The 26,194-nt window shown below is 48.9% G+C and overlaps 2 protein-coding genes across 4 annotated transcripts in view; both read left to right on the top strand.

Annotated features, from left to right (window-relative positions):
• The window catches only part of PHF20L1 (PHD finger protein 20 like 1), an 88,042-nt gene extending 83,799 nt beyond the window's left edge, over window positions 1-4,243 (top strand). For 2 of the 3 annotated variants that reach the window (XM_030303840.1, XM_030303838.1), the window contains one exon: window positions 1,346-4,243. In XM_030303840.1, coding sequence (XP_030159700.1) covers window positions 1,346-1,488 — 143 coding nt within the window. In that variant the 3' untranslated portion in view covers window positions 1,489-4,243. The remainder of the gene's footprint in view (window positions 1-1,345) is intronic. The other variant, XM_030303839.1, reaches the window with a different exon arrangement.
• Window positions 4,244-16,327: 12,084 nt separating this feature from the next.
• The window catches only part of TG (thyroglobulin), a 252,962-nt gene continuing 243,095 nt past the window's right edge, over window positions 16,328-26,194 (top strand). The window contains exons 1-5 of the mRNA XM_030303527.1: window positions 16,328-16,394; window positions 17,433-17,541; window positions 18,750-18,847; window positions 19,906-20,109; window positions 20,883-21,042. Of these exons, the coding sequence (XP_030159387.1) occupies window positions 16,328-16,394; window positions 17,433-17,541; window positions 18,750-18,847; window positions 19,906-20,109; window positions 20,883-21,042 (638 nt within the window). The remainder of the gene's footprint in view (window positions 16,395-17,432; window positions 17,542-18,749; window positions 18,848-19,905; window positions 20,110-20,882; window positions 21,043-26,194) is intronic.

Genomic DNA, 26,194 nt, shown 5'->3' with positions numbered 1-26,194 from the left:
ATAAAAACAGGGAGGGGGACAAAACATAAGAGACTCTTAAATATGGAGAACCAGCAGAGGGTTACGGGAGGGATTGTGGGAGGGGGGATGGGCTAAATGGAGAAGGGGCATTAAGGAATCTCCTCCTGAAATCAGTGTTGCGATATATGCTAAGTTGGATGTAAATTTAAAAAATTAAAAAAAAATTTTTAATTAAAATCTAAAAAATAAAAATAAATAAAAGCTAAAGCTGGATACTTATTAAATACTGCCCATTTGCCGGATGCAGTATAAAGCACATATGGAATATTTATTAGTTTCATTGAACTGTGATTTTTTTTTCTTTTTTTTTGGAAGTTAGTTTACGGACCTTAAGCATATTTAAAATATGGGGGAAAATACTTTGTATCTTTGCTATCACTTTGGTCAGTAGGTCAGTAAAATTAACAACAGGAAACTCCTGCAAGCTGGATAGGTAAACCTTAAGTGTGCAGACACATTTTCAAATGGTTTCTTTTATAGTTTTGTTTTTATCACACAGGAGCCTGAGGGTATAGACAGGAAAGTTGAGAAAATAGGGTAAGATCACCTAATTCCTAATCCAGTGTTTTGGTTTTTTTCCTAACGTCATACATAGATTATACTCCCATTTTTAAATTTCACCCCACGCTAAATTAGAACTCCTACTGCTTTGTTTTTCCCTGAGAAAAGAGAAAATGGAAACCATTTCAAAAGCAGCTTCCATTGGGTTTAAGCTAGCTTTTTGTTACTTTAATATTTTGAGTAGATTTCTGAAGGGGAAAAAATGTGCAACTTGACACTGTCCCTTATTATTAATAAAAAGTGTAGAATAACTAATTGTATTCTGCCTAGACTTCTAATGTGCTTGCATATTTTTAAAAGTAATGACAAAATAGTGGGACTGAAAGGGACACTGAGAAATTGCCACCTCCTTTCCTTTGTTAAGAACTTCCTGATTTAAGAAAAACAATGGTGAGAGTAGCTAAATTTCATTGAAAATGGAGTAGAGAGGATTTAAATCTAAAATAATAGAAAGCTTCAGCAGGCACAGGGAAGTGTTATTTCCTGTTCAGAAGAGAGTAAAAGGAGATGTTCAAAATGAAATTAGTTTATACCTATAAAGGAAAGAATTATCTAAAATAATAACAAAGTCACCAAGAAGGACTAGAACTCTTGTGGGATAGGTGGAACGGATGCTATACCCTTAGACAGGCGTGAGTCTGTTGGCCCTTCTAGAGAAGGGGACGTCGTCTCTGTCTCCATCCTCCCCCAGCCTCCCAGTTACACCATTTTGTGACTTCTCCCGGTTGCCATTTCAATCTGCTTGTTCTCTTCTCTCTTTTAGTTCTGGAAAGCTGGCTTGATTTCACAGGGGAGTTGGAGCCACCAGATCCTCTGGCGAGACTGCCCCAACTTAAACGCCATATCAAACAGCTCCTAGTCGACATGGGCAAAGTGCAGCAGATAGCGACTCTTTGCTCCGTATGACAGCAGTGAAAGCCGAATGAAAAGAACGTGGGTCTCTTCAGGCGATCGTTTTTATTATCCACATGACTGCTACGTGGATAGTTATAAAAAGCTTAGTGTTGTTTGGTCATTTACTGATTTGTGACATCAATAGGATGGCACCTTGGAAAGGAAAATGAAGAACAGCTTTATCAAGGAAGCTGATGTTAAAAAAAAGCTTATGAGCAAGCTACAAACGATAATGTGATCTATGCTAGGGATCAATGACGTGGAATATAACTTATGCCAAGGAAATCGAGTTGGCAGGAGTTTTGAATAGTTGCTTACACGAAGCTCGAGATACCTGTAGAAAGAAGTATGGTGTGTTTATGTAATTTTTAGTAGAGAGGTCCATGTAACGAAGCAGAATTTGGCCTACAGCAAAACTGTAGAGGAAATGGAAATTCCGGAGAGTTCTGTAAGGTTGCTTATACGAACTGTCTTCTCCACAGTTCGTCCGGCTGCACCGCAGTTTAGAGTATTTAAACTTCTATAGGATCATGAGCTGTTTATTAGGTGATGAATGTCCTTAATCAGAAAGCTGACAGTGGAAGCCTCACTTCCCAGGAAAACAGTTGTGGAATTCTTGCTTCATTATGATTACATATTTAAAAACAAATGCCAAATAATTGGAATTTATTTTGCAGGCAGTAAGCTCATTGTAAACAGAATGGCTCACGGAAGGGTCAGCGTGCCAAATGACGATGACACTGCTGGGGAGAGAACGTTAAATACCCCGGGAGTTCTACTCCCAACGTCTTACATAGGCCATCAGCCCATCAGACACCCGATGTCCTACACGGGACACACGTACTCTGTAGAGTTGAATGCGGTATTCAGGCATCGGTGTACAGCTTGATCCTGAGTATGCTTGGTGTTTGCCTTCAGATAAAAATTGTAAATAACCTCAGCTGGGATGAGGAGTGACAAAAATGTCGAAACAATTTGTGGCTGTGGATTTTTTTAACTGCTGGTAGTGGAATACTGGAAACGCTTCATTTCTGAAGATGAATTTTATTTTTAAAAAATACACGCGCACTCAAAATGTTTAGCTTTGGTCACAAATGGACAAATTTCTGAAACCAAAGGCAACTATAAGTTGCTGAGTTAGCTCTTGCTGGAGTTCGGGCCCGGGTCCTCCTGTCTGCCAGTGCCCTTGTGAGTCGTGTGCCACCATGCTTTGTGCGCAGGTGTGCGTCCGCGTGTGCTTGTTTGAAACAAACACTCAACGTACATATGTACATAGTCTACACATATTTATATCTACACATATCTAGTTTTATTACTATAGACTATAAGAGTTGGTGGTTAACATGAAATGTTACCTTTTAACAGACTGTTTTTAAAAATTAAAAATGTATGTACAGGTTTTGAAACTTTTTTAAAAAGGGGGAAAAAGACTGTTAAGAGGAGGCTATTTGATGATATAACACTTGAATATTTTATGCCTCATTCTGTTTATCAGTTCTAGCGATCTGTGTAAATGCATTGTAGAACTGATACACAGTAAACTTGAATTTATCTTTGATAAGAATACATGCCACTGTACATTCAGATATTATTTAAATTTGCAAACACACTGTTCTATATGTAAGGTACTGTATGTAAAACTCTTTATTAAAACTATTCCACATATCCTGAAATTTCAGCTTGCCTTTTTGTGGCCTTATATTTTGATGTAAAGACGATTAAAAGAATGTGCAAAACAGTCATTCGAAATTTTTATTGCCTTCTGACATTTTCCAACTTGATAAATGTGCCAAAGACCAACAGACATAACATAAGGTCCTGTGTATTTCACTCGTTCTGCATTCACTTTGTCAGAGGTCTTACTGGGAAATGAAAAGCTTTCGTAGAGGTGATTGGGATACTTGCTTAAATTTGCATATTAAAGTAAAAAAAATAATAATAGTGCCTGTATTCCATGTGTGGAGTAAACTTGCTAATGCCTGTATTTCAAGATTGATAACTATGTCTTTCATTCGTGTTAAAAAAAAAAAAAAAAAAAAAAAAAAGAATGGCTCTAATCTTCTCTCTGTTGTGGTTAAATTCCGGATATTGAACTTGTATCTTTTTCTTTTCCCCTCCAGAGTGGAGCGAATAGCATCCTTAACCTATGGATAGTGGTGTTGCCTAGGTTCTTGTCACGTACACAGAAACCCTTTGTGCCTAGTGATACCTGTCTTCTCAGTCCCTGGGAAGGGGCCACAGTTAAATCGACGTGCATTTGTTCTTGGAGTACATTGTAATCGGATCCCTTTACTTGTTAGAAGCCAGCAAACGGGAGGCTTCCCATTAATACCTAGATCACTCAGTTTTGGCTCTGCTTCTATGTGTCTGAATTGAAAGTCTGAATTTTTTAATTTAGATTTTTAAAGAAAATCGATGCCAGATCACTTTCATGCACATATCCTTTCAATATAGAGTATATCAGCAATTGGTTGACGTCTTAGCAACGAGTTGGCTGAGCCTTTCCCTGTTTAAGAATATGAATTCGTTTTTGAGAAGTCAGTCCATTGTGAGAGGTTTCAGATGAGTGGATTAAAAAAATCTGTGTATTTAAGTATAAGCAGTAAACTAGAGAGGGTGTTTCTTGAAAAGATAACTTTCTCCTTGCTGCCCCGCCAGAAGAGAAGGAGCACTGGTGGGAGGGATCCTTAGCGTGGTAGTGGCCAGGGGAATCTGCTTCCTCGTACTTGCGTGCGGTCCTTCTGACTTACTTCCTTAAAGGAACTAGGTCCCTCTCCTCATTTCAGGTAAAGCCCTTTTTCCTGACACTCTTTGTGTTTTCACTGAATTATTTCCTCTCCACGTGCATGCTCTACACGTTTGAAACGAAGCACCCCAGTTCCCCTCCAGTGAGCTGGACCTTCTCCAGCTTCACACTCTGCTGTGACATGACGTGGAGAGAACCCCCTTTTGAAACCCCATATCCGTCCCATCCCCGCCTGTGCTGACTTCTTCGCCGTCCCCCTAGTTCTTCAGCACATCTTGCTATGGAGGGGTTACTTCTGGCCCCTGAGATGCTAACCTTGTTTGTCTTCATTGTAATTCAGGAAAATGGTCCCTGCCAGGCCAGAGGATTAAGACTTCCTGAGTGCCTGCTTCGTGCCGGTGTTGTACGTTACCTGCAGAACCCGATTTCAGGCTTGTGTGCTCGGGGGCAAACAAGAAGGTTCTCGGGACAGGGAAGCTGAAGTGTACAGACACTTAGACACCTGTCCTGGGTAAGGCTTCCGTGGCAGGTCCGAGATGCAAACCCCGTGTTCTTCTAGCCCATGGTCTCTTCCTAGCAGAGGTGGGTTTCAGTCTCCTTCTCTGAAGCCACTGGTGACCATTTCAAACCAAATCCGTTCTGTGTGATCTGCATCTCCAGTTCATTTCAATTCAGCCTCACTTGCAGACTGTGCTTGCTTCCTTCTTAACATTTCCCTCTTCTGGAAGGTTCTCCATTGTTGTGTTCCTACGAACCCCGACAGTTATTCAAGCTTCGATTTCTCTTCCATAGTCGAGGCCTCCGACCTGCAGTCCCCTGCGTTGTGCCTGCCGTGGAGGGGCGGTGTCAGTGAGCAGTGACCTGGCAGTCGTGGGGCAGGCATGAGCTTTGCAATCTGCCACTCGAGTTTTCACTCGGGCAGTTTAGCAGCAGCGATCTCTCTGAGCTTGGCTTTCCTTATCTATAAAATATGGATAATGCCTAACGACTGTTTTGAGAGTTAAATGAAGCAAATAAGGTACCTAGAAGCTCTTATTAAATTACGGGGTTGCAAATTAAGTGTAGTCACATTTCAGTGTCCTCCGTGTTCCAGCCATCAGGTTATGTGGCTGGATATAGAATCAATAATGTCCTAGTCTACAGGCTAATAGAAACATAAAAAACGTATTTTTTTTTTTTTTCAAAGAGATGGGTGGTATCACAGAGTGCAAAGAGGCAAGAGAAAGGAAAGATGATTAGATTTGTAGGTGGAGGGGTTTGGGGAAAATAGAATACGTTAAAAAAAAAAAAAAGGTCTTTTGATGTTTTTTGACCTCTGCATAGAAATTTTGAAAAATTACAATCCACTCCCGTTACTTCTGTCTTGGGGTACCCCTAAAAATGGATCTGAAGACCAGACTTAAGTGTATTTACTGTATTTAAGTGATTGGCCAAGGAAGTTTTGGAGTGAGGAAGAGGGAAGTGGGGGAGTGGGGAGGAAAAAGCCAAGATCTGCACAGCTGAGGGCACTGCTATGGGCAATGGAGCTTTGATTCTGCCATTTAAAACTGTTCATTATAAATGTAAACAGTTGCAAAGGGTGTGATTTCCAATTTGTAAATATTGGCATATTGAATCAACATGTTATTTTTAAACGTAATAAATCAATTGTTCTGTAGACCAACATCTATTTTCAAAACAAGCTCTTCCTTGACATTGGGAACTTCTACATGTTTGTATATTCTCTTTTTTGCCTTTCCCAATAGAATGTTATCTTCCTTTATATTTACAGGTCTCTATCATTCTTTTGTCCACACACACACACACACACACACACACAAAACAGTATGTTACAACAGAAATGTATTTATAGGACTAATATAGGACACTAATACTGCTGAATAGAAAATGGAAAAAATCTACAATTATAGTTCAAGATTTCAACCCTCCTTTAACACTGATTGATAGAACAAGTAGAAAATCAGGACATAGGACACGAACAAATGTGAATAGTCCATTTGGTGTAATTGACACAGAACGTTTGACCCAGCAACATGAGAATAGAAATTTCCTTTTCAAGTGCATATGGAATACTCAGAAGGATAGACAGTATACTAGGCTATAAAACAGGCCTCAATACATTTAAAATAATTGAAATCATAATATGTTCTCTGACAACAATGGAATTAAACTGGAAATCAATTTTGGATCTCTGGAAACCACCCCCCCCTCCCAAATGTTTGGAAATTATCAACATACTTGTAAATCACCATGAGTCAAAGAGAAAAATTACAGGCAAAATTAGAAGATATTTTTAATTGAATGAAAAGTAAAACGACATGCTAAAATTTGTGAGTTGCAGCTCAAGCAGTATCAGAGGGAAATGTGTAGTTTGAAATGTTTATATTAAAAAGGTAACACGGATTTTAACGAGACCTATTGTGATCGTTTCACAATATCTACAAATATCAAATCATGTACATCTGAAGCTAATATTTGTCAATTGTACCTCAATTTTACACATTAGAAATAGAATGTAGTACAGAATCACCCATCTAAGATTTGAAAACTAGAGAAACAAAACTGAAATAGAAAAGGAAGTATGCTGAAATCAATGACCTACTAAATGTGCAAACAATAGTGAAACAGTGTAAACCAAAATGATTCTTTGAGTAAGCCAATGAAATTGGTTAACTCCTACGGAGACTGATAAAAAATTAGAATGGAAGAGGGAATGTTACTACGTGTCCAACAATTTTTAAAAAGGGATATTATGAAAAACTGTCAAATGCCAAATTTGACAGCTTATGTGAAATGGAAAAGTTCCTCAAAAGACACAGGCTACCAAAAGTGACTCAAAATGAAATTAAACAAATTGAATTTGTTAATAAAAACGTTTCCTCGGGGCGCCTGGGTGGCGCAGTCGGTTAAGCGTCTGACTTCAGCCAGGTCACGATCTCGCGGTCTGGGAGTTCGAGCCCCGCGTCGGGCTCTGGGCTGATGGCTCAGAGCCTGGAGCCTATTTCCGATTCTGTGTCTCCCTCTCTCTCTGCCCCTCCCCCGTTCATGCTTTGTCTCTCTCTGTCCCAAAAATAAATAAACGTTGAAAAAAAAATTAAAAAAAAAAACAAAAAACAAAAAAAACGTTTCCTCGAAACTCCAGGTCTGAATGTGAATTCTATGAAACAAGTAAGGAGGAAATCTCAATTTTGCACAAGCATGGACAGAAAATAGAGACGGAAGGAGCACTTATTTTTGGAGACCAACTTTGACCTCGTGCCAGACCAGGAAAAGACACCAACAAGGGGAGGAAATCGGACCAATACGTGGTCTTCTTGAATAGACACAAAAGTCTTCAACAAAATATTAGCAATATGAAGCCTGTGACCCAAAGTAAGGATGATCTATCAAGATCAAGTTGAGTATTCCATTGGAATACAAATTTGGTTTAATATTAGAAAATCAATGTAATATACCGTCAAAATAAAAATGTGTTCATCTCAATAAGCTAAGCAAAAGCGTTTCCTAAATATCAGCATTTATTCATGATTGAAAACTTGGAAAAGGAATAGACGGGACTTTGCATTCCGATAAAAGGCATCCACTGAGAAACTTACCCTTAATGTCATCGTGATAAGTGAATACTTTCTTCCCTAAGATGAGGAGGAAGGCCAGAATGTCCACTGCCACCACTTGTATCCAGTGTTGCTCCAGAGGTCCTGCTAGTGCAATAAGTCACTGAGCAATAAAGGAAGAAAAATAAAAGGCGTACTACTTGGAAAGGAAGAAAGAAACATTTTGAAGTGACCTGCACATGAAAAAAAAAATCTAAGGACTCTACCAAAATGCTACTAGGACTAACATTTCTACACATTAGCAGCAAACTATCAGAAATTGAAATTTTTTAAAATACCATTTTCAGGGGCGCCTGGGTGGCTCAGTCGGTTAAGCGTCCGACTTCAGCTCAGGTCACGATCTCACGGTCCGTGAGTTCGAGCCCCACGTCGGGCTCTGGGCTGATGGCTCAGAGCCTGGAGCCTGCTTCCGATTCTGTGTCTCCCTCTCTCTCTGCCCCTCCCCCGTTCATGCTTTGTCTCTCTCTGTCTCAAAAATAAATAAAACGTTAAAAAAAATTAAAAAAATACCATTTTCAGTGGCATCAAAAATATGAATGCTTAGGGGTAAATCTGAACACATGTATGCAGAACCTGTACACAGAAAACTACAAAACAATGCCTAGAATAAAGATGAGATAAGCAGATAGACAAATATGCCAAGATCATAGACTGGAAGAGGCAATATTGTCATATGTCAGTTTTCCCAGAACTGATGCAATTCCGAGCAAAATCCCCACAGACTTTCAGAAACAGAACTGAGCAAACAGAACTGATTCTAGAATTCAAACAGAATTGCAAAGGTCCTAGAATAGCCTAACCCGTTTTGAAAAAGAAGAACAAAGAAGGACAATTCCTGATTGGGGGGGCTTATTATAAAGCCATGGCCATCAAGTCAGCGAAGAGGGGGCCACGAGATGGAGGTCTACACCCATGGCACAGGATAGAGAATCCAGGAATAGACCTACTGAAATACGACGGGCGGTTGAATGGGTGAGAGTCTGTCACTCTCCCTCCTCGTCAGCATTTGGTGTTGCCAGTGTTCTGGATTTTAGCCATGCTGATAGGTGAACAGTGGTATCTCGGTTTAATTTGCGTGTAAGTATCCAACTGTTCCAGCACCGTTTGCTGAGAGTATTATTTTCCCTTTGAATTGCCTACGTGCCTTTATCCAAAATCAATTGACCTTGAACACACAGATTTCTCTGTACCCTGGATTCTCTTCCCATTGCTCTACACGTCTCTCCTTAAGCAAATACCACACTGTCTTGATTCCTGCAGCTTCATAGAAAGGTTTGGAGTCAGTGTAATTCCCCTCTAAGTATGTTCTTTCTTCTTTCTTTTATGCCTGTTTATTCAGGGGGAGGGGTGGAGAGAGAGGGATAGAGAGAATCCCAAGCAGGCCCTGTGCTGTCAGCACAGAGCCCAACGCGGGGCTTCATTTCACGAACTGTGAGATCATGACCTGAGCAGAAATCAAGAGTCGAATGCTCAACCAACTGATCCCCCCAGGTTCCCCTAACTATGTTTCTTCTCGAATGTTTTTGCCAATCCCATTTTTTTGCATCTTCATAAAAATTCTAGGATCAGATCGTCAACTGTTAAGAACATGCTGGGATTTTTGACAGGAATTACACTCACTCTACAGATCAATTACCATTTTAACACTATTGAGTCTTATGATCCAAGAGTACGGTATATTTCTCCATTGATTCAGGATATCTGTTACAGTTTTCTCAGTAATATTTTGTAGTTTTCAGTGTTTAGATTTTGTGCTTTTTGTTGAATGTATTTCTAAGTATTCTTGGTATTGTAAATGGAATATTTTTTTTTAAATTTCATTTTCATATGTTTACTAGAATATAAATAAAATTGTTTTTTATATATCTTGTGAGATTGTTAAACTCACTTAATAGTCCTAGAATTTTTGTATATTCCTTAATATGTTCTAAAGAGGAGGCTAACAAGATTTTATAGGTGAATGGAATGTAAGATTCTGGATTGGATCCTAGAATTAAAAAGGATATTCACGGGAAAACTGGTGAAATTCATTGATGTCTGTGGTTAACAGTATTTTATTGATGACAGTTTTTGTTTGGTAATCGCAATATGACTGTGTAAGATGTTAACATTCAGTGAAATCAAAGAGGGAACTCTACCATTATTTCAACTCCTGGATAGATTGAAAAATTATTTCAAAAGAAAAAGTTAAGACACAAAGAATGAAACTTCATGCAAACCATGGACTTAGTTAACAATGTCTAAATATTGGTTCAATAATTGTAACAAATGCACCACAGTAACGTAAGATGTTACTAATAGAAGAAACTGGGTGTGAAGGAGGGTATATGGGGACTCTGTGTACTCAGTATTTCTGTAAATCTAAAATCTATTCTAAATTTGAAAAAGTTAAAGAGAAAAGAATGCGAGAAGATAATTACAATATGCCATCTCTGTAGTTTGAAAAAGAAAAGTATTCAGTGAAATTCTTACAGACCCACAGGCAATTTAAAGTTCATTCATCCTTGAAATACTCTGTCTCTAGGAGTCAGACTTGCCCAGGAAATCACGGAGGAAATGGAGTCATTAAAAAAGTATGCTTCGATGAAATCAGCACAGGAGCATTGGGGGATTGAAAACAATCTTTAAAAAAAAAAAGGAGAACATGAGAATACGGTGTGGGAGAAAGGCTGAGCCCTTAGAAGGCCAACTGGCCAGATTTCAAGTAGACAATGGGGCTTTGAAGACCAGAGCGGACTGGTCAGTCAGGGAGTGGAGTTGCATGGCAGATACAATTGCTTTGAAAAGAGGCAGTAGAGGGAGCAAATGCATCTTAACTGTTACCGAATCAGAACAGACTCGAAAAGATTGGGCCAGGCTGCACTCGGAGATCTCGGCTCTCTTGCTGGATTTCCCCAGAGACAGCACTAGGATCACGGGACTGTTGAGAAGTTCCATCCTGAGAGCCACCAAGTAAGAGTGAGCGAGCCGCTTGAATGGGCTACCGTACAGGATGCTTACAGAGAATCTAGACACATGTGGGAAGACTGGACCAGAAACAGTACAGAACCACTGACCCCATGGGTGTGGGGGGGGAGTTCATTACTGCCCCGCCAGGATGAAACTCCCGCTCCCCATGTGACCCTTCTGTCACCATCCTGGCAGAGGGTTGGGGAGCCTCCCTAAGGTTAGGCAAAGGTGGGATTCTATGGTCCCCCCTCTGGCCTTGGCTAGCATGGGTGGAGGCCGAGCCACAGTTTTCTCTGTGAGGTTTGCTAGAATAGAGCAGTTATTGTGAAAAAGGTTTTGTCTTGCCAGGCTGCCCCTTTTCTGGACTGTCAGCTCAAGAAGCTTTTCTTGGGGCTTTTTTTTTTTTTTGAACCCTGTGCTTATTGGTGTCTCTAGTTGCCGGCTTGTCCCAGTCTGAGAGACGTGAGGCAAAATAGAGTCTGGGGACCTTACTTCCATATTGTTCCTCCGTCCTGAGGTTGCTAGCTGGCTGTCTTCCTTCTACCTTTCAGAGTCGTCTTCTGTCTGTTTTATGTATACTATCCAAGGGTTTTAGCTGTGCTTCACAGGAGAAATAGGGAGAAGTATGTCTATTCCATCTTTCTGGAAGCGGACTTCAAGCACCAGGAATTCTGTTTCTTTGGCAACCCAGGAGGAGCGATGTGGCTCTGAGTCACTGGGGATGGGGCTGGTGGGGGGAAGCTGTCCAAGGCAGTGGCCTGGTACCCAGCAGGAGGGCAGCAGGCTGGCTTAGGGGAGGGGCGGCTGGGAAGCAATTCCCCGCGGTGGGCGGCGGCGGATGAACGTCACCAACAGTGGCATCTGACATTGTAGTTCACCTAATGTGAGTTTGCTCCTTGGTGAGTTACAGGTAGAGAAGACATCAGGTGGAGTTGTCACACAAAGGAACCTATTTCCAGCAAATAAGGAGATTCCGCCCCCCACCCCCACCCCCGGGCCGGGGATAGCTTCCAAAGTATGACTCCCCAGCAAGGGTGGATAGGTTCCTTTTATTTAGGGTTAGGTGACTATTTATTTGTCAAGATTTTATTTCTTACGTGATCTCCACAGCGAGCGTGGGGCCGAACCCACAACCCCGAGATCAAGAGCCTATGCTTTTTCCCACTGAGCCAGCCAGGCCCCCCGCCCCCCCCCCCCCAGGACGATGATTTAGATAGTAGGGCAGCCTTGTCATCGTAAACAGGGGCGGGCACAAGGTCGCGGGTGCGCCTTCAAAAACCAAGCCTACACGTACATCGCGTGTTAGCGTTACGTTAACGACCGCGTGCTCCTCCTCGGTGGCGATTGTAGCATTACAATGAGACGACGCGAACCACAGGTCACTCCGGGGTCACTCCAGGGCCCTTCTGCGCAGGCTCAAGTTGGGGGTGGAGCTCCAACTGGTCTGGGTGGTCTGGGCCGCCCTCACTGCCGGAGGGGAAGTTTCTTTCCCCACCAGGAGGTCCTTTGGCCCTGGGGTCTTTGGCCCCAGATGAGAGAGAGAAGCTGGAAACTGGAGCTTCAGAAAAATGTGGACAGAGGGGGGTGGGTGCAAGCAGGTGGGCCCAAAAGTCAGGGCTCGGCGTCCAGCTGGCGCGCGCACGCGCCTTTTGAAGCGATTTCCTCCTCTTTATTCCAGTTACTCGCCCCCCCCCCCAGTCTTCGGTAAGCACCCCAGCATCGGGGCAGGAAGGCGCGGAGGCAGGGTTCTGGGTTCGACCCTCGGGCCCGTCTGAGCGTCGTGGGCTTGAGCCGGGAGCGGGTCGGAGAGGAACCCGGCGGGCGTCACCGCGGAGGAGGCCTGCGTGTCCCGCGTGTCGCCCAGCTCGCGGCGGGGGCCGCCGAGCCACGGTGAGAAGCCGAAGCCCGGCGCCGGCCCCAGCTCCACGCTCTGCTGCCCGCTGGAGCCGAGCACCTCTCCTGCGCTCCCCGTGCGCACCCCTGCGGCCCCCCGCACTGCAGGGCTCCGGAGCCAGCCGAGCGGGGACGGCGGCCGGCGCCAGCGGCAGTGACTCAGCAGGCGCTGGGCTCCGGGGCTCGGAGCAGGTCATGCCTCGCGGCGGCCCCTCACCCGCCCTTCACTCCCGGGGTTCAGTTCTGGCGGGCAGGTCCGCCGCGCTTCCGGAAGAGACCGTCCTCCTTCCAGAGTTGGGGGACCTCTGCAGGTCGGGCCACCCCCCGGAGGTCAGGGGAGGGATCCCTGCAGATGGGGAGGCCCCGCTGTGTCGCCAAGAGGTGTTGCTGGCTCCCCACAGTGAGGGGTGTAGGACGGGGGGCCTGGTGGGGGAGGGGGGATTCTCTCCTTCTCCCGTAAGTGCCAACACACCTACCCGCTCCGATCATCTTTGCCTCAAATGTGAGTCTCATTATCGGTTAGCCTCCCCAACCCTCCCACGGCGACACGGTTTTCAGGAGCGGCCCGTGGTCTTGACCTCCGGGACACCTGCGCAGTAGTGACTGTCCCTCCCCCCCCCCACCCCTGCAGCTGGAAAAGCAACCTGGTGAGGGGCCAGGGTGGGAGGCCCTGCGAGTCCAGAGCCCGTAGCCCAAGGTGCCCTGAGGAAGGGTCAGGCCCAAGGCGGAGAGGTTAGGATAACGCTCCGGTTTGCCGGTTTGCCGTTAGAGAGATGGAAGGAGCACAGTGAGGTGCAGCGCTGGAGGAAGCGTCGAGCAGCTTGTTGTTGTGGGGTGTGTTGAATTTGAAATGCCTGTGGAGCATCTGGGCGGAGTGGACCTGAAGCTTAGCCACCCATTTTGGCTGGGTTGGGCTGAGGCCGGGCTGGTGCTGAGACTGGGGCTGTGCACAGCAGGATTTCTTACCCAGTTTTGGTCCCCCCCCCGCCCCCACCACCTAAAATAAGCGTAGAGTTTTACTTTCTGTACATAATAATGATGCTGGTAACCAACCCTGGGCAGTTACACGCAGGGGCTGTGTTAAGCACTTGGCATATGTGAACTCTTGTGACATTCATAGCACCTCTGTTGGGTAGCACGATCCACTTCTGCGGCTAGGACCCTTCATTTCCGTCCTGGGTGGGGAGCCTCCTCTACCTCCCAGCCTGGCCTCCTGGCCTTCCCCCACCCCGGGATGCCATCCCTCCAGGCTCTCGCTCGCCCTCCCTCTCCACCCAGGTCCCACATCCTCAGCGGGGCCTTGCCTTCCCTTCCCATCCGCTACTCCTGCCCCTACCTGTCACCAGCCCCGGCCCCTGCAGGGTCTCCTGGGCGCCTGTCACCCTCTGGCACCACGTCATTTGCAAGATGACAAAATCAGTGATCTTAATTGCCAGCTTCTCTTGTGCACATACTCGTCGCCTTACAGCGACCCTATCGAGTAGGTACACATTATTATTCTCCTTGTATTTCTTTTTTCTAGAGGAGGAGGCAGGGGCTCGAGAGGATGATGTGAGGTTTCCATGGTCGCTCAGGGAAAGGAGGAAAGGAAGGAGGCTGGCTTTGCTAAGAGAAAATACATTGCTTTACAGTCTCTCTGTGGGAGACACAGTGCCTGCTCCCTTTAGGTTGGAGATTCTGAGGTCCTCGGACAGCGGGGAAGGGAGACCACGGATGAATAGGAACCTGTGTCTGTGTGCTTGGCTTCCCTTCCTAACGTTCTTACCTTCTATACTAATCGTTTTGCTTGTTCTCTGCCACAGTCTCATTGCCTGGAATAGTGTCTGTTGCTGTGGGGCTCTAAATTATATTGGTGGAAGGAAGGAAGGGAGGAAGGGGAGGGAGGAAGGAAAGAAGGAAGGAAGGAAGGAAGGGAGAAAAGGGAGGGAGGGAGGGAGGAAGGAAGGAAGGGAGGGAGCAAAGGGAGGGAGGGAGGGAGGAAGGAAGGAAAGGAGGGAGGAAAGGGAGGGAGGAACGGAAGGGCAGGATGGCAAAGGAAAGAGAGGGAGGAAGGAATGGAGGAAGGCGAGGACGGACAGGATGGAAGGGAGGAAGGAGGAAAGGGAGGGAGGAGGAAGCGGAAGGAAAGGTGAGGAGGGAGGAAGGAAGGAAGAAAGGGAGGAAAGGGAGGGAGGAAGGAAGGAAGGAAAGGAAGGAAGGAAAGAAAGGAAGAAGAGAGGGAGGGAAGGAAGAAGAAAGGATGAGGAGGAAGGAAGGAAGGAAAGGGAGGAAAGGGAGGGAGGAAGGAAGGGAGGAAAGGGAGGGGAGGAAGGAAAGGAAGAAGGGAGGGAGGGAAGGAAAGAGAGGAAGGAAGGGAGGAAAGGGAGGGAGGAAAGGGAGGGAGGGAGGAAGGAAGGAAACGGAGGGAGGGAGGAAGGAAGGAAGGAAGGAAGGGAGCGAGGAAGGAAGGAAGGAAGGGAGGGAGGGAGGAAGGAAGGAAAGAAAGGAAGAAGAGAGGGAGGGAGGGAAGAAGAAAGGATGGAGGGAGGAAGGAAGGGAGGAAAGGGAGGGAGGAAGGATGGAAGAAAGGGAGGGAGGGAGGGAAGAAGAAAGGATGGAGGGAGGAAGGAAGGGAGGAAAGGGAGGGGAAAGAAGGAAAGGAAGAAGGGAGGGAGGGAAGGAAAGAGAGAGGAAGGAAGGGAGGAAAGGGAGGGAGGAAAGAGAGGAAGGAAACGGAGGGAAGGAGGAAGGAAGGAAGGGAGGAAGGGAGGAAGGAAGGGAGGAAGGAAGGAAGAAAGGAAGAAAGGAAGGGAGGAAGGAAGGAAGGGAGGAAAGGAAGGGAGGAAGGAAGGAAGGGAGGAAAGAAAGGAAGGAGAGAGGGAGGGAGGGAAGAAGAAAGGATGGAGGGAGGAAGGAAGGGAGGAAAGGGAGGGGAAGGAAGGAAAGGAAGAAGGGAGGGAGGGAAGGAAAGAGAGAGAGGAAGGAAGGGAGGAAGGAAGGAGGGAGGAAGGATGGAAGAAAGGGAGGAAAGGGAGGGAGGAAGGATGGAAGAAAGGGAGGAAAGGGAGGGAGGGAGGGAAGAAGAAAGGATGGAGGGAGGAAGGAAGGGAGGAAAGGGAGGGAGGGAGGGAGAAAGGAAGGAAACGGAGGGAGGGAGGAAGGAAGGGAGGAAGGGAGGAAAGGGAGGGAGGGAGGAAGGAAAGAAAGAAAGGAAGAAGAGAGGGAGGGAGGAAGGGAGGAAAGGGAGGGAGGAAGGAAGGGAGGAAAGGGAGGGAGGGAGCGAAGAAGAAAGGAGGGAGAGAGGAAGGAAGAAGGAGAGGAAAGAAGGGAGAGATAGAGGAAATGCTTTGTTCCCGGGAGGCCTGAGCCTGTGGCCCACAAAACCATAGAACTTTCTTCACCTGCAAAGATGAATTTCAAAGTCACCCCACTAGGTTCTGCTTCACAGAGCCTCAACGAGATTCCCGTCCCCCACTGGCCACACGAGTGTCCTCAGAGGGAGCAGACGCAGGTGGAGGAACCCCTTGTGACGGGCAGAGAAAACACAGCTTCCCTGAGTGCCCGTGGGGGTGGGGGTGGCGGTGCCAGAGAGGCTCTATAAAGGCTCCCTGGCCAGAGCCTAGGGCGGGCAGTGGCTTGTTCGCCTTCGTCCCCGGACGGGCCCACAGAAATGGTCCTGGCCCCGTGGGTCCTCAGTCTGCTGGGCTCAGCCTGCTTGGTGTCGGCCAACATCTTTGGTGAGTTGCGGGTTCAAGGCCACGGAGCAGAGGGTCTGGAGGGAGCTCTCGGGTCACAGCCCCGACGCCAGCCAGGCTCTGCCCCTGCGCCTGGGAACATTTGTGATCTCGTTTAGTCCCCACCGTGTCCTGCGGACGGTTTTCCGATGAAGAGACAGTGGTTTTGAGAGTCTGACTAAATTACCTTGAGGGCACGGAGCCAGCGATTGGTGGGAGAGGAGGTGGGAAATCAGATCTTCCCAATTCAATTTGAGCTCAGCCCACCCGATCCTGTTAGTGAGTTTTGGCGTTGATACCTGGTTTTATTCCCTTGGTGGTCTCGGGCCGAGGTCATCCACGTGAGGCGTTTGAGAAGTCATCGGCAGGTAGTGAAGAAAAACCACGGCAAACCAAAAACCACATCCACCTGTGCAGTGAAATAGAGGCGGTGAAATAGTGAGCAGAGGTTGGCCACTTGCTGTGGGACTTTGGATAAGTGTCAGCTTCCCTTTTCTCTTTGCAAAAGGAAGACAGGGACACTAACCTCCCGACGCGGTCGTGATCTCCGAGTGCGTGCCTGCATGTCACATGCGTTCTCAAAGGAGAATACAACGCCTGACCCACGGGGGTTGCTGATTAATTTGCATTCCTGACCTGGGCCGGGAGAGGCTCTGCCCACAGGGAACCGCTTGATAAATTCAAGAACACCATCTTTCTGGCGCTCGGACGCCATGGCTCGGGGGAACGCGGTGTCTGAGGGTTGACTTTGAACCCTTCTCTTTGCAGCTGTGTGACCTCGAGCAGGTGGCTTTCACAGTGTTAGTGTCACGTGGGGAAGATGCAGGTATCACCTCCCAGGAGAGGTTGAGGGTTAAATGAGCTAAAGTCCTACTTGGAAACGTGTGAATCGCGAACTTGGAAACAACATTGCGAGTCAGAGCGTAATTGGTGCTGATGACGCCAGGAGAGCACCTGTGCTGCAGGGACCCCCCCCCCCCCCCCTTTGCTACTGGAATCCCATCCACACCCCTCCTTGATGAGCTGCTTCCCTTTTCCCAGAATACCAGGTGGACGCCCAGCCTCTACGTCCCTGCGAGCTGCAGAGGGAGAGGGCGTTTCTGGAGCGAGCAGACTATGTTCCTCAGTGCGCGGAAGACGGCAGCTACCAGTAAGGCTGGCCCAGCCCTGTGCACTCCTGGGGCCCCCAAGAAACCTTAAGGCCCCGCACTGAGCCCTCACCAGCCCCCCTCCCCCCCGCCCGGAAACGTGACAGGTGGCCACTGTCAGGTGGGTGGGGCCCGCCTCTAGGTCCGGTCCCCCCAGGCTAATGGACTGGATAATATGACCCAGAGCGCCCCGGTCCCCGTTTCATCCCAGCCAGGGCCAAGAACTTCTCTTCTTTTCCTGCCCAAACTTTCAGCCCATTTCCTTTTTTTTTTTTTTTTTTTAATGTTTTTAAATGTTGACTTATTTTTGAGAGAGAGGGGAGGTAGGGGCAGAGAGAGAGGGAGACGCCGAATCCGAAGCAGGCTCCAGGCTCTGAGCTGTCCGCACAGAGCCCGATGCGGGGCTCGAACCCACAAGCTCAGAGATCATGCCCTGAGCTGAAGTCGGATGCTCAACCGGCTGAGCCACCCAGGTGCCCCAGCCCATTTGCTGTAATGAAAGGTGGGGGGGGGGGGGGGGGGGTGATTTCCGCTTTGGCGCCTCTTCCCCGCACGTGCTCTTGAGAAGTCAGACCCGGAGCCAGAGCTCCTCTCTGGAAGGGGACTTGGGCTGCCCTAACGTGAACTCGCATCCAGGACCCTGTCCCTGTAGAGTGGAGAGGTGATCTGCGGGGGGAGGGGGGTACCCTGCACGGGCAGGGGTAGTGGGTGGGAAGGGAAGGCCCCGCTGAGGATGTGGGACCTGGCTGAAGCAGAATGCACGGGGATCCTTCATGCGGCCTTGGATGTTCGCTTTCCCTGCTATTCTGGTCACACCGGACTGGGGGAGTCTGTGGACTGTGCTCTGGGAACCCCGCCCCAGGAAGCATCCCCACCTCCCTTCATTTCCTGTGCGTTCTCAGCCCTCTTCCCCCCTCGCAAGAGCACAGAGACCCGTGCTCCGCTCCCTGCTTGGGCCTCTGGGAAGGGTGGAGGGGCACAGGAGGTGCGGGAAGGCTCACCTTTGCCAGCCCTGTTTATGTCGCGGTAACATCGTGACCGGAGCCGAAGCGGGACCCTTGACCGACTGAGCTAGGCCAGGTGCCCCAGTTTCTCCCTAACTTAATTGAATTAAAGCTTGACAGAAGGGAAAGGGAGAAGGAAGGGAGGCCGGGTTGTGGCTTTGGGGCGCAGTAACTCTGTCTGCGTGCGGTGTCTCTCTTGCCCGCAGGACAGTCCAGTGCGAGGATGACGGCGGCTCCTGCTGGTGCGTGGGCGCCGAGGGCAAGGAGGTGCCTGGGAGCAGGCAGCCCGGGCGGCCGGTGGCCTGTAAGTGCGTGCGGGGCCGTCCGAGGGAACGGGGGTCTCCCTCTGGCTGCTTGATGTTCCTCTTCCGGTTAGGCCGGGGGTCCCGCACCGGAGGCGGTGCCCTACTTCCTGCAGTAGTGGGACAGTCGGTCAGCTACTGAGCTCAGGGGACGCTGGGGGCCCCTGGAAGCGGGATTAAGCCGTATACACCTGGGGTTTCTCACAGCAGGTGCGTCTCAAACTTGAGACTTCGGTGAACTCTTCACTGTTAAAATAAGCATTATCGCGAATAGTGGAAGACACACAGCCCTCCCCGCCCCCGCCCCCATGAAGCATGTCACGGCTAAGCCTAAAACAAAGTTCCCTTCAAGCTGGTCGTCTTAAAATGTGTGATTGAGCCCGGAACCAAAGGTCTCCTTTAAGGAGGAAAGCTCCGTTCTGGGTGCTGGTTGTTTGCTGCCAGCCTTGCGGGCTTGGGGGTTGGTGGGGGGGGGGGGGCAGGCTGGCTCTCTGGCGCTGTCGGGCGGAATGACCCTGGCCGGGTCCCCTACCCTCGCTGAGCTGGGGTTCCTCGTCTGTGACAGGAACGTAGGCTCCACCTCACCGGATTTAAAGCATGTGTAAAACACTGGGCACACAGTAGGGATTCAGCGGGGTTGGTGATGGTCAAGGTCACTAATCCACATGCACACAGACACCGAGGGAGGCAGTTGTGTCTCAACCCTGGAGGCGAGAAGGGAGGCCGGGGGTGCTGCAGGGACTCCCAGGCCCACACAGCGAAGGAGTGGGCAGGGCCGTGGGATGCCAGCAGCCAGCCCACAGTGCATTCGCCCCTCCCCTCTGCAGCGCCCGGGCTGTGGGGTGTCTGGTTGACTGACAGGGCACCGTGGAGCCCCCCACCCCCTCACTTGGCCCACAGGCTGCTGGGAGAAATCCTGGGATAAAGTTGGACAGTCGGAGCGCTGGGCCTGAGCCGGCTGCCTTCTCTGAGGATCCCTGGGTTGTTGTGGGTGGGACGGATGCGTCCCCGTGTCCAGGGAGGGAGCCCGAAGCTCTGACCCTTCTCTGTGCACCCTCAGGTCTGTCTTTCTGCCAGCTGCAGAGGAAGCAGATCCTGCTGAGAGGCTATATTAACAGCACGGCCACATCCTACCTCCCTCAGTGTCAGGATTCGGGGGAGTACGCGCCCGTGCAGTGTGACCCGTGGCGGGGACAGTGCTGGTGCGTGGATGCGGAAGGGATGGAGGTGTACGGGACCCGCCAGCCGGGGAGGCCCACGCGATGTAAGTGCCAGGGGCCCCAGCGTTGCACACGTGCCCAGGGCGTCCAGCTTTCCGCACATAACCGTGACTTTGCCGGGGCTCCCGGCCAAAAGGCAGAGGACCTGGGCCTCAGTACAGAAAATGGGAGCATTTTAGGAAGGCTGTACCCTGCTCATATTTCCACGTGGTGGATCGATGTCACGCGTGTGGTGTGAATGTGCGCGTCCGGACTGCAGAAGTGAATGTGCCTCCTTGTCCCTAAGAATGCATTTATTTATTTGTTTATTTATTTATTTATTTATTTATTTATTAAAAATGTTTTTATTTTATTTTTGAGTGAGAGAGAGAAAGACAGAGAGACAGAGTGTGAGCGGGGGAGGGGCAGAGAGAGGGAGACACCGAATCCGAAGCAGGCTCCAGGCTCTGAGCTGTCAGCACAGAGCCCGATGTGGGGCTCGAACCCGTGAACGCGAGATCATGACCTGAGCCGAAGTCGGACGCCCAACTGACTGAGTCACCCAGACGCCCCCATTTATTTATTTTTTAATATCTATTTTTGGGAAAGACAGGGACAGGGTAGCACGGGCGGGGCGGGGGGGGGGGCAGAGACAGAGGGAGACACCGAATCCGAAGCAGGCTCCGGGCTCTGAGCTGTCAGCACAGCGCCCAATGTAGGGCTCGAACCTGGGAGCCGTGAGATCATGACCTGAGTCGAAATCGGACGCTTAACCGACTGAGCCACCCAGGCGCCCCTCATACCTAAGAATTTAAAATTTTTCCTCTGAAATGTGTAGGTCCTAGGAGCTGCGAGATAAGAAACCGCCGTCTCCTCCACGGGGTGGGAGACAGGTCACCCCCTCAGTGCTCTCCGGATGGGCACTTCCTGCCGGTCCAATGCAAGTTTGTCAACACCACAGACATGATGATTTTCGACCTGGTTCATAGCTACAACAGGTAAGGGGAGCCGGCCTCTGGGGGGAGGCCCACCCCCGGGCCATCTCTTCCTGTCCCCTGCCAAAGCTCATGCTCGCGCGGGCTGTCACATGCACAGGCTGGTGGGAACCACTGCTGGACCTCTGAAAGACGACAGTATTTTTAACGAGGCAAAAGCGGGCAACAGCCATTCAAATTGAAAACACGTGGACGCTCCCGCCCAGGCAGCCCAGGGAAATAAAAAGACCCCAGGGTGAAGACATATGTACTGGGATGTCTTCTGCCTTGTTTTTCACTGTAGCGGAAAACTGGGGACAAAGTGACTGAGAAACCCAGGGTGGAGAGCTGCATAGATGTGCACCCCCCAGAAACATGTGTGCAGCCGTTACACAGAACGCACTGGAACTAAACCAGTTGATTTGGATGGGATGCTGCCGCACGTATTATGATAATATGGTAAAAGGTACTAGGCGCTTGAGTGATTTTTCTTTTAGAAAACAAGTAAGCAAACATCCTTTTATGTGCCTATACGATGACCCAACAGCGCTAGTGTCTGTCCAGGACTGGCTGAGCACAGAGGGCAGTATGAATCCACACTCGCTGGGTGGTTACCACGGCCATCGGCTGGGTCAGGTTGCTGCGGAGAAGCAGGAGGAGGGAGAAGGGAACTGGCAGAAAAGGAAAAAAGAAAGATGTCACTGTGGCAAGCATGGGTATGACCGTATTTATACAGTTTTGTAAATGGTGTGTATATAGGCACCTGTTAAATAAGTTTAAATTTTTTTCACGTTTATTTTTGAGAGAGAGAGAGAAAAAGAGACTGAGTGTGAGTGGAGGAGGGGCAGAGAGAGAGGGAGACACAGAATGTGAAGTAGGATCCAGGCTCCGAGTTGTCAGCACAGAGCCCGCTATGGGGCTCGAACCGGGAGATCATGACCTGAGCCGAAGTTGGACGCTTAACCGAGGGAGCCACCCAGGCGCCCTGACCTATAGATAAGTTTAAGGATTTAAAAAACAAATGTAAAAAGGGAGATACAGGATAGATCTTGGCCCAAATAATCGGATAGTTTCTCGTTGTTCAAGATGGCTGCTTTATCGCTGTAGGAGGACGGCACAGACCTGGAGACATGATTGAAACGTCCTAAATAAAAGCAGTAAAGCATATTAGGCTGTGAAAACTGATGGGAATTCTCCGAGAGAACCTGAGCCTCGATGTGGCTGGCTTCCAAAACAGCCCGTTTCTTTCCTTCTGCAAGAGAGAGGATCCCCAGGGGCTGTGCTGGGAGGGGTCACAGGCTAGGGGCCTGTGCACAGGGACTGTCCATAGAGAAGTCTTATTTGAACTGCATATTATTTTAAAAACTGGAAAATTTCAAGTTAACTCCATGGAATTTCTGCTTGTGGAGGTAAAAATAGTTGAACGTCAGCAATTTTGTATGTTTCACCTAATACATAAAATCTGAATTCCTGAATCCTCCCATGGCACCAAGAAGCTGGCCTTGAACTGTTCTTTTTGGACTGATTACACACGGTCCAATGCTCTGGGTCCCTCCAGGTGTCCTGTTCCCTGCTTTCGTCTGCATCACCTGCCTGGGCCCATAGCATTTGCCTTTGTGACCCCCATTCTAACTCTGCCACTGCTTGGCAAAGTGACCTGATCATTTACCCTCTCTGCATCTCTGTGCCTCAGTGTCCCCACCTGAAATAAGGAGACAGCACCTGCTCCCTAGGTCATGGTGAGGATCTGATGGGGCCTCGTCTTTGAAACCACTGAGACAATTGTGAATTACAATGCAATGATCACGATTACTCATGTAGCACCCAGCTTTAGCAAACGTGGGTTAGGGTGCGTTTCCTCCCAGGCTTAGAGAATGGTCTTCCCGTGTGCACATAAGAATTTCCAAACAGCCTGATTTACTGATACTCATGGATGCAAACCAGTGTGTGCTCAGTTCAAGTTCAACGGAGTGCTTACTGTATACAGGCAATTGGACAGTCTTTTGCCTACTTTAATATTTACAAAAAATAATTGGACGGTTACGTTCTCTAGCATACGGATGAGGAATCTGAAACACAGAGGCTAAGGAGCTCCCCCTGGGAAGCATAATTAGTGGGTTCTAGAGCTGTTTGGCTCTGTTCACTCTCCCACACAACCTTGATTCAACTCTCTTTCCCTGCACAGTAGGCCTGCAGTCTGTGCTTATAATCAGCCTTGTGCCAGCTTGAGGCACGGTTCATAGCTCCTTCCACAAGAGGGCAGTCGAGTTAAATACAAAAATTCAAGACTAAGCATCCATTGTTTCAGACAGACAAACAAAAAAAACTTACTCCTGAAATGGGATCCTTTCCTTTATGTAAGCAAGCATGTCTCTGGGGGAATTCCGACTTAGGAAGGTCATGGGAAGGGTTGGGTGGTCGGTTACTGGAAGCCCAGCCAATTTCAGGGATTTCTCGGTAAGCTGACCTGGGCATGGCCAGGCCCAGCCGCTCTACGGCGCATGATGGTAGGAGCCACAGAGGCCGTGTAGAGACTCTAGACTTAGTACCTAAGGCTGCTGATAAAATAAAGGACGGCCAGTTCTATTTGAATTTCAGATAAGCAAGGAGTAATTTTTCTAGTATTAGTGTGTCCCCAACATTGCATCAAGAATTTTGAGCCTGGGGACGGAGATTGGGTATGTCTTGAGTTTAGCATAGAATGGACTGGCTGGGGAAGGGCAAAGTGGGTGCTGGTGGGGGGAGCTCTGTGAGCCCGGAGGCTCCTGCACTGGTCCAGGTGAGAGACGATGTAGGCGTGGATTAGAACACGTGATGGGGGGGGACTGTGGGGGAGACAGGGCGGGGGGAGAAGCCTACACAGGATAGAATCCACAGCACTCATTGAAGGTGGAGGGTGAGAGGGAGGAAGAATCAAACCAAAGTCTGGCTTCTAGACGGATGGTGCAGGATGAGTTTGGAAAAGGAAAGTCACAAGTGGGATCGTGGAATATTGAGTCTGAGAGGGTTTCTTCGGGAAATTCCAGTGGAAATGTGACACGAAGTGGTTGGCTTACTGGCATGGGACCTGGAGGGGAGGCTGGAAGCCTTGGGGGGGGGGGGCTCATCTGCCAACCTGCTGTGGGTTCTTAGACGTGCTGGGTGACGACCTGTACTTGAACGTGGCTGCAGTGTCTGCATTTGAGGAGGTCCTTTGCCTCCGGAAGGCCACGGCTCACTACACCTATTCGGCTGGTGACTTAGAAAAACCATGTGTGGTGGTGAGTAAGCTTTGGTAGGTCTCCCGACTCTCCCCTGCCTTTCGTGTTGCCCTCGTCCAACCACTAACTAGGGAAACGCTTTGTACATAAAGGTCTTAAAAGCCGATGCCATTGCCAAGGCCTTAGTGGTCTGAGCTAAAATTCAGTTAATTTGTTTTTGTTCTTAGGCCCCGTGTTTAGTGACTAAGCAAACTCAAATTTTCTTAGCAACCAGTCTTACCAAGGATGTAACCCCTGCTAGTCAGATAACCCAGGGAGAAGGATCAGATACATCTTAATGCGTCGCCAAGGGTCACCGTTACTGGAATATGTGGAGAAGTCCTTGTAGACTGACCATCGGAGACATCCGTGCTGGGTCAGAGCTCCTACTTCAAGGGGCACTCTTCGGGCACAGGAGAAGCCAAACAAATTGCTAATTTGTTAAGGGATGGCTAGGTTTCTGGAGGGCCTGTCTGGAGGTGGCATGGAGAATCTGACTGAGCCATGGTATCAGCTACCTGAGCCCAGGGCACGGGGGCCGCTCTGTATGCGACCAGGATCAGACGCCTGCCAGGGCCTGACGTTTCGTGTTCCACTGAACCATAGCCGTGATTTCTCCAACACTGGGCTGGCCACCATGTGAGGGCACCAGGCCTACCATCCTGTCCCCCCCGCGCTACAATTTTCTCCCTTGAACACTTTCTTACGATCATTCTGAGCTGTTCCTTTTTATTCAACAAAAAGGGCACATCCTTTTTCACTAGGTGAAATATGTCCTTTTTGGTTTTCAAGCTCTGTGTTGATTTTTGCTTCCTCTTTTCTTCTGACACGCCCAGAACAGGAGAGAAAAGGAAGAGAGAGGAAATCGTAGGGAAGGCAAAATCAGAGTAGAACGTACGAAGGAGCCAAGGCAAAGGTTGCACATACGGTTCATTCTATAAAGTATTCTTATCACAGGTATGAGCGGCTGCTTACTTATGTCTGGGAGCCTTAGAACCAGAGCAAGAGAAAACAGTCTAAGTTATTTGGTTTCTGCCAGATAAAAGGAAACCTGTTTTTCAGAAGAACACAATCTGTTCTTCTATTCAAGATGGGCAAAGCTTTTTCGGATCCTCATAAAAGGGGGTGATGCCGTGTGCCGTAGGGTCCTCCGTGACTTGACCGGACAGAGACAGACAGGACAGTCAGTTTCCTTAGCCCCGTGCCCAGAAGGGGAGTGGGCAGGGCATGTTCAGGAACGGTGTGTCCATGACAGAGATGCTTGGGTTCCGACATTCTCCTCCAGATCTGTGGCCCCCCGCTGCCCCGGTGACTACCAGCCTCTCAGCTAATCCTTCCGCCCACACTGTCATCCTCTGCCCCCACTTTGGAGTTGGAGACGGGCTAAAGATCCTTGTAGACGTGTTCTCCATTCTCTCCTTGTCAATTCATCGTTCTTAGCTTTGCAATCCCACTCAAGGCTCACATCCTCTGGAGCCTTCTTTGGCCGTACAGCAGGTTCCAAACCTAGCTGGCCCACGTGTGAGGATGGGACCTTTCTCCCTTTCCCGTGGACCTCGGGTTCAGTGTTAGTGGCTGGACTTCTGCTGAGGTGGCAGAGAAGGGTTGGGAATCCAATGAGCAGGAGGTGGGAAGCACGGCCAAGGCCCTCCCGTCCTGGCCGCCCAGAAAGCACCAGTGACGATAGCGGAAGCAGCTACGAAGCCACCCTCTACGCTGTCACCTGCTACCCTGGGGGAAGAGTCCAAAATTCACGGTGGCGGTGCCGTTTCAGAGATCAGCCACGAAAATCAGATTGTATCAAATCGGACTTTGGGAACTAAGGAGATCGAGGAAGATTCAGAGCTTGAACTTCCCATTGGGTGCGGGGCGGGGTCCCCTGAGGACCAGGCTCCGTTTCAGAGGCAGCCCCCCTTCCCGCCAGCTGCGGATGCCCA

Source organism: Lynx canadensis, chromosome F2 (assembly GCF_007474595.2).
Source record: "Lynx canadensis isolate LIC74 chromosome F2, mLynCan4.pri.v2, whole genome shotgun sequence".
Lineage (NCBI taxonomy): Eukaryota > Metazoa > Chordata > Mammalia > Carnivora > Felidae > Lynx > Lynx canadensis.
The sequence above is the reverse complement of the archived record's forward strand: the minus strand, read 5'-3'. Positions and strand labels throughout refer to the sequence as shown.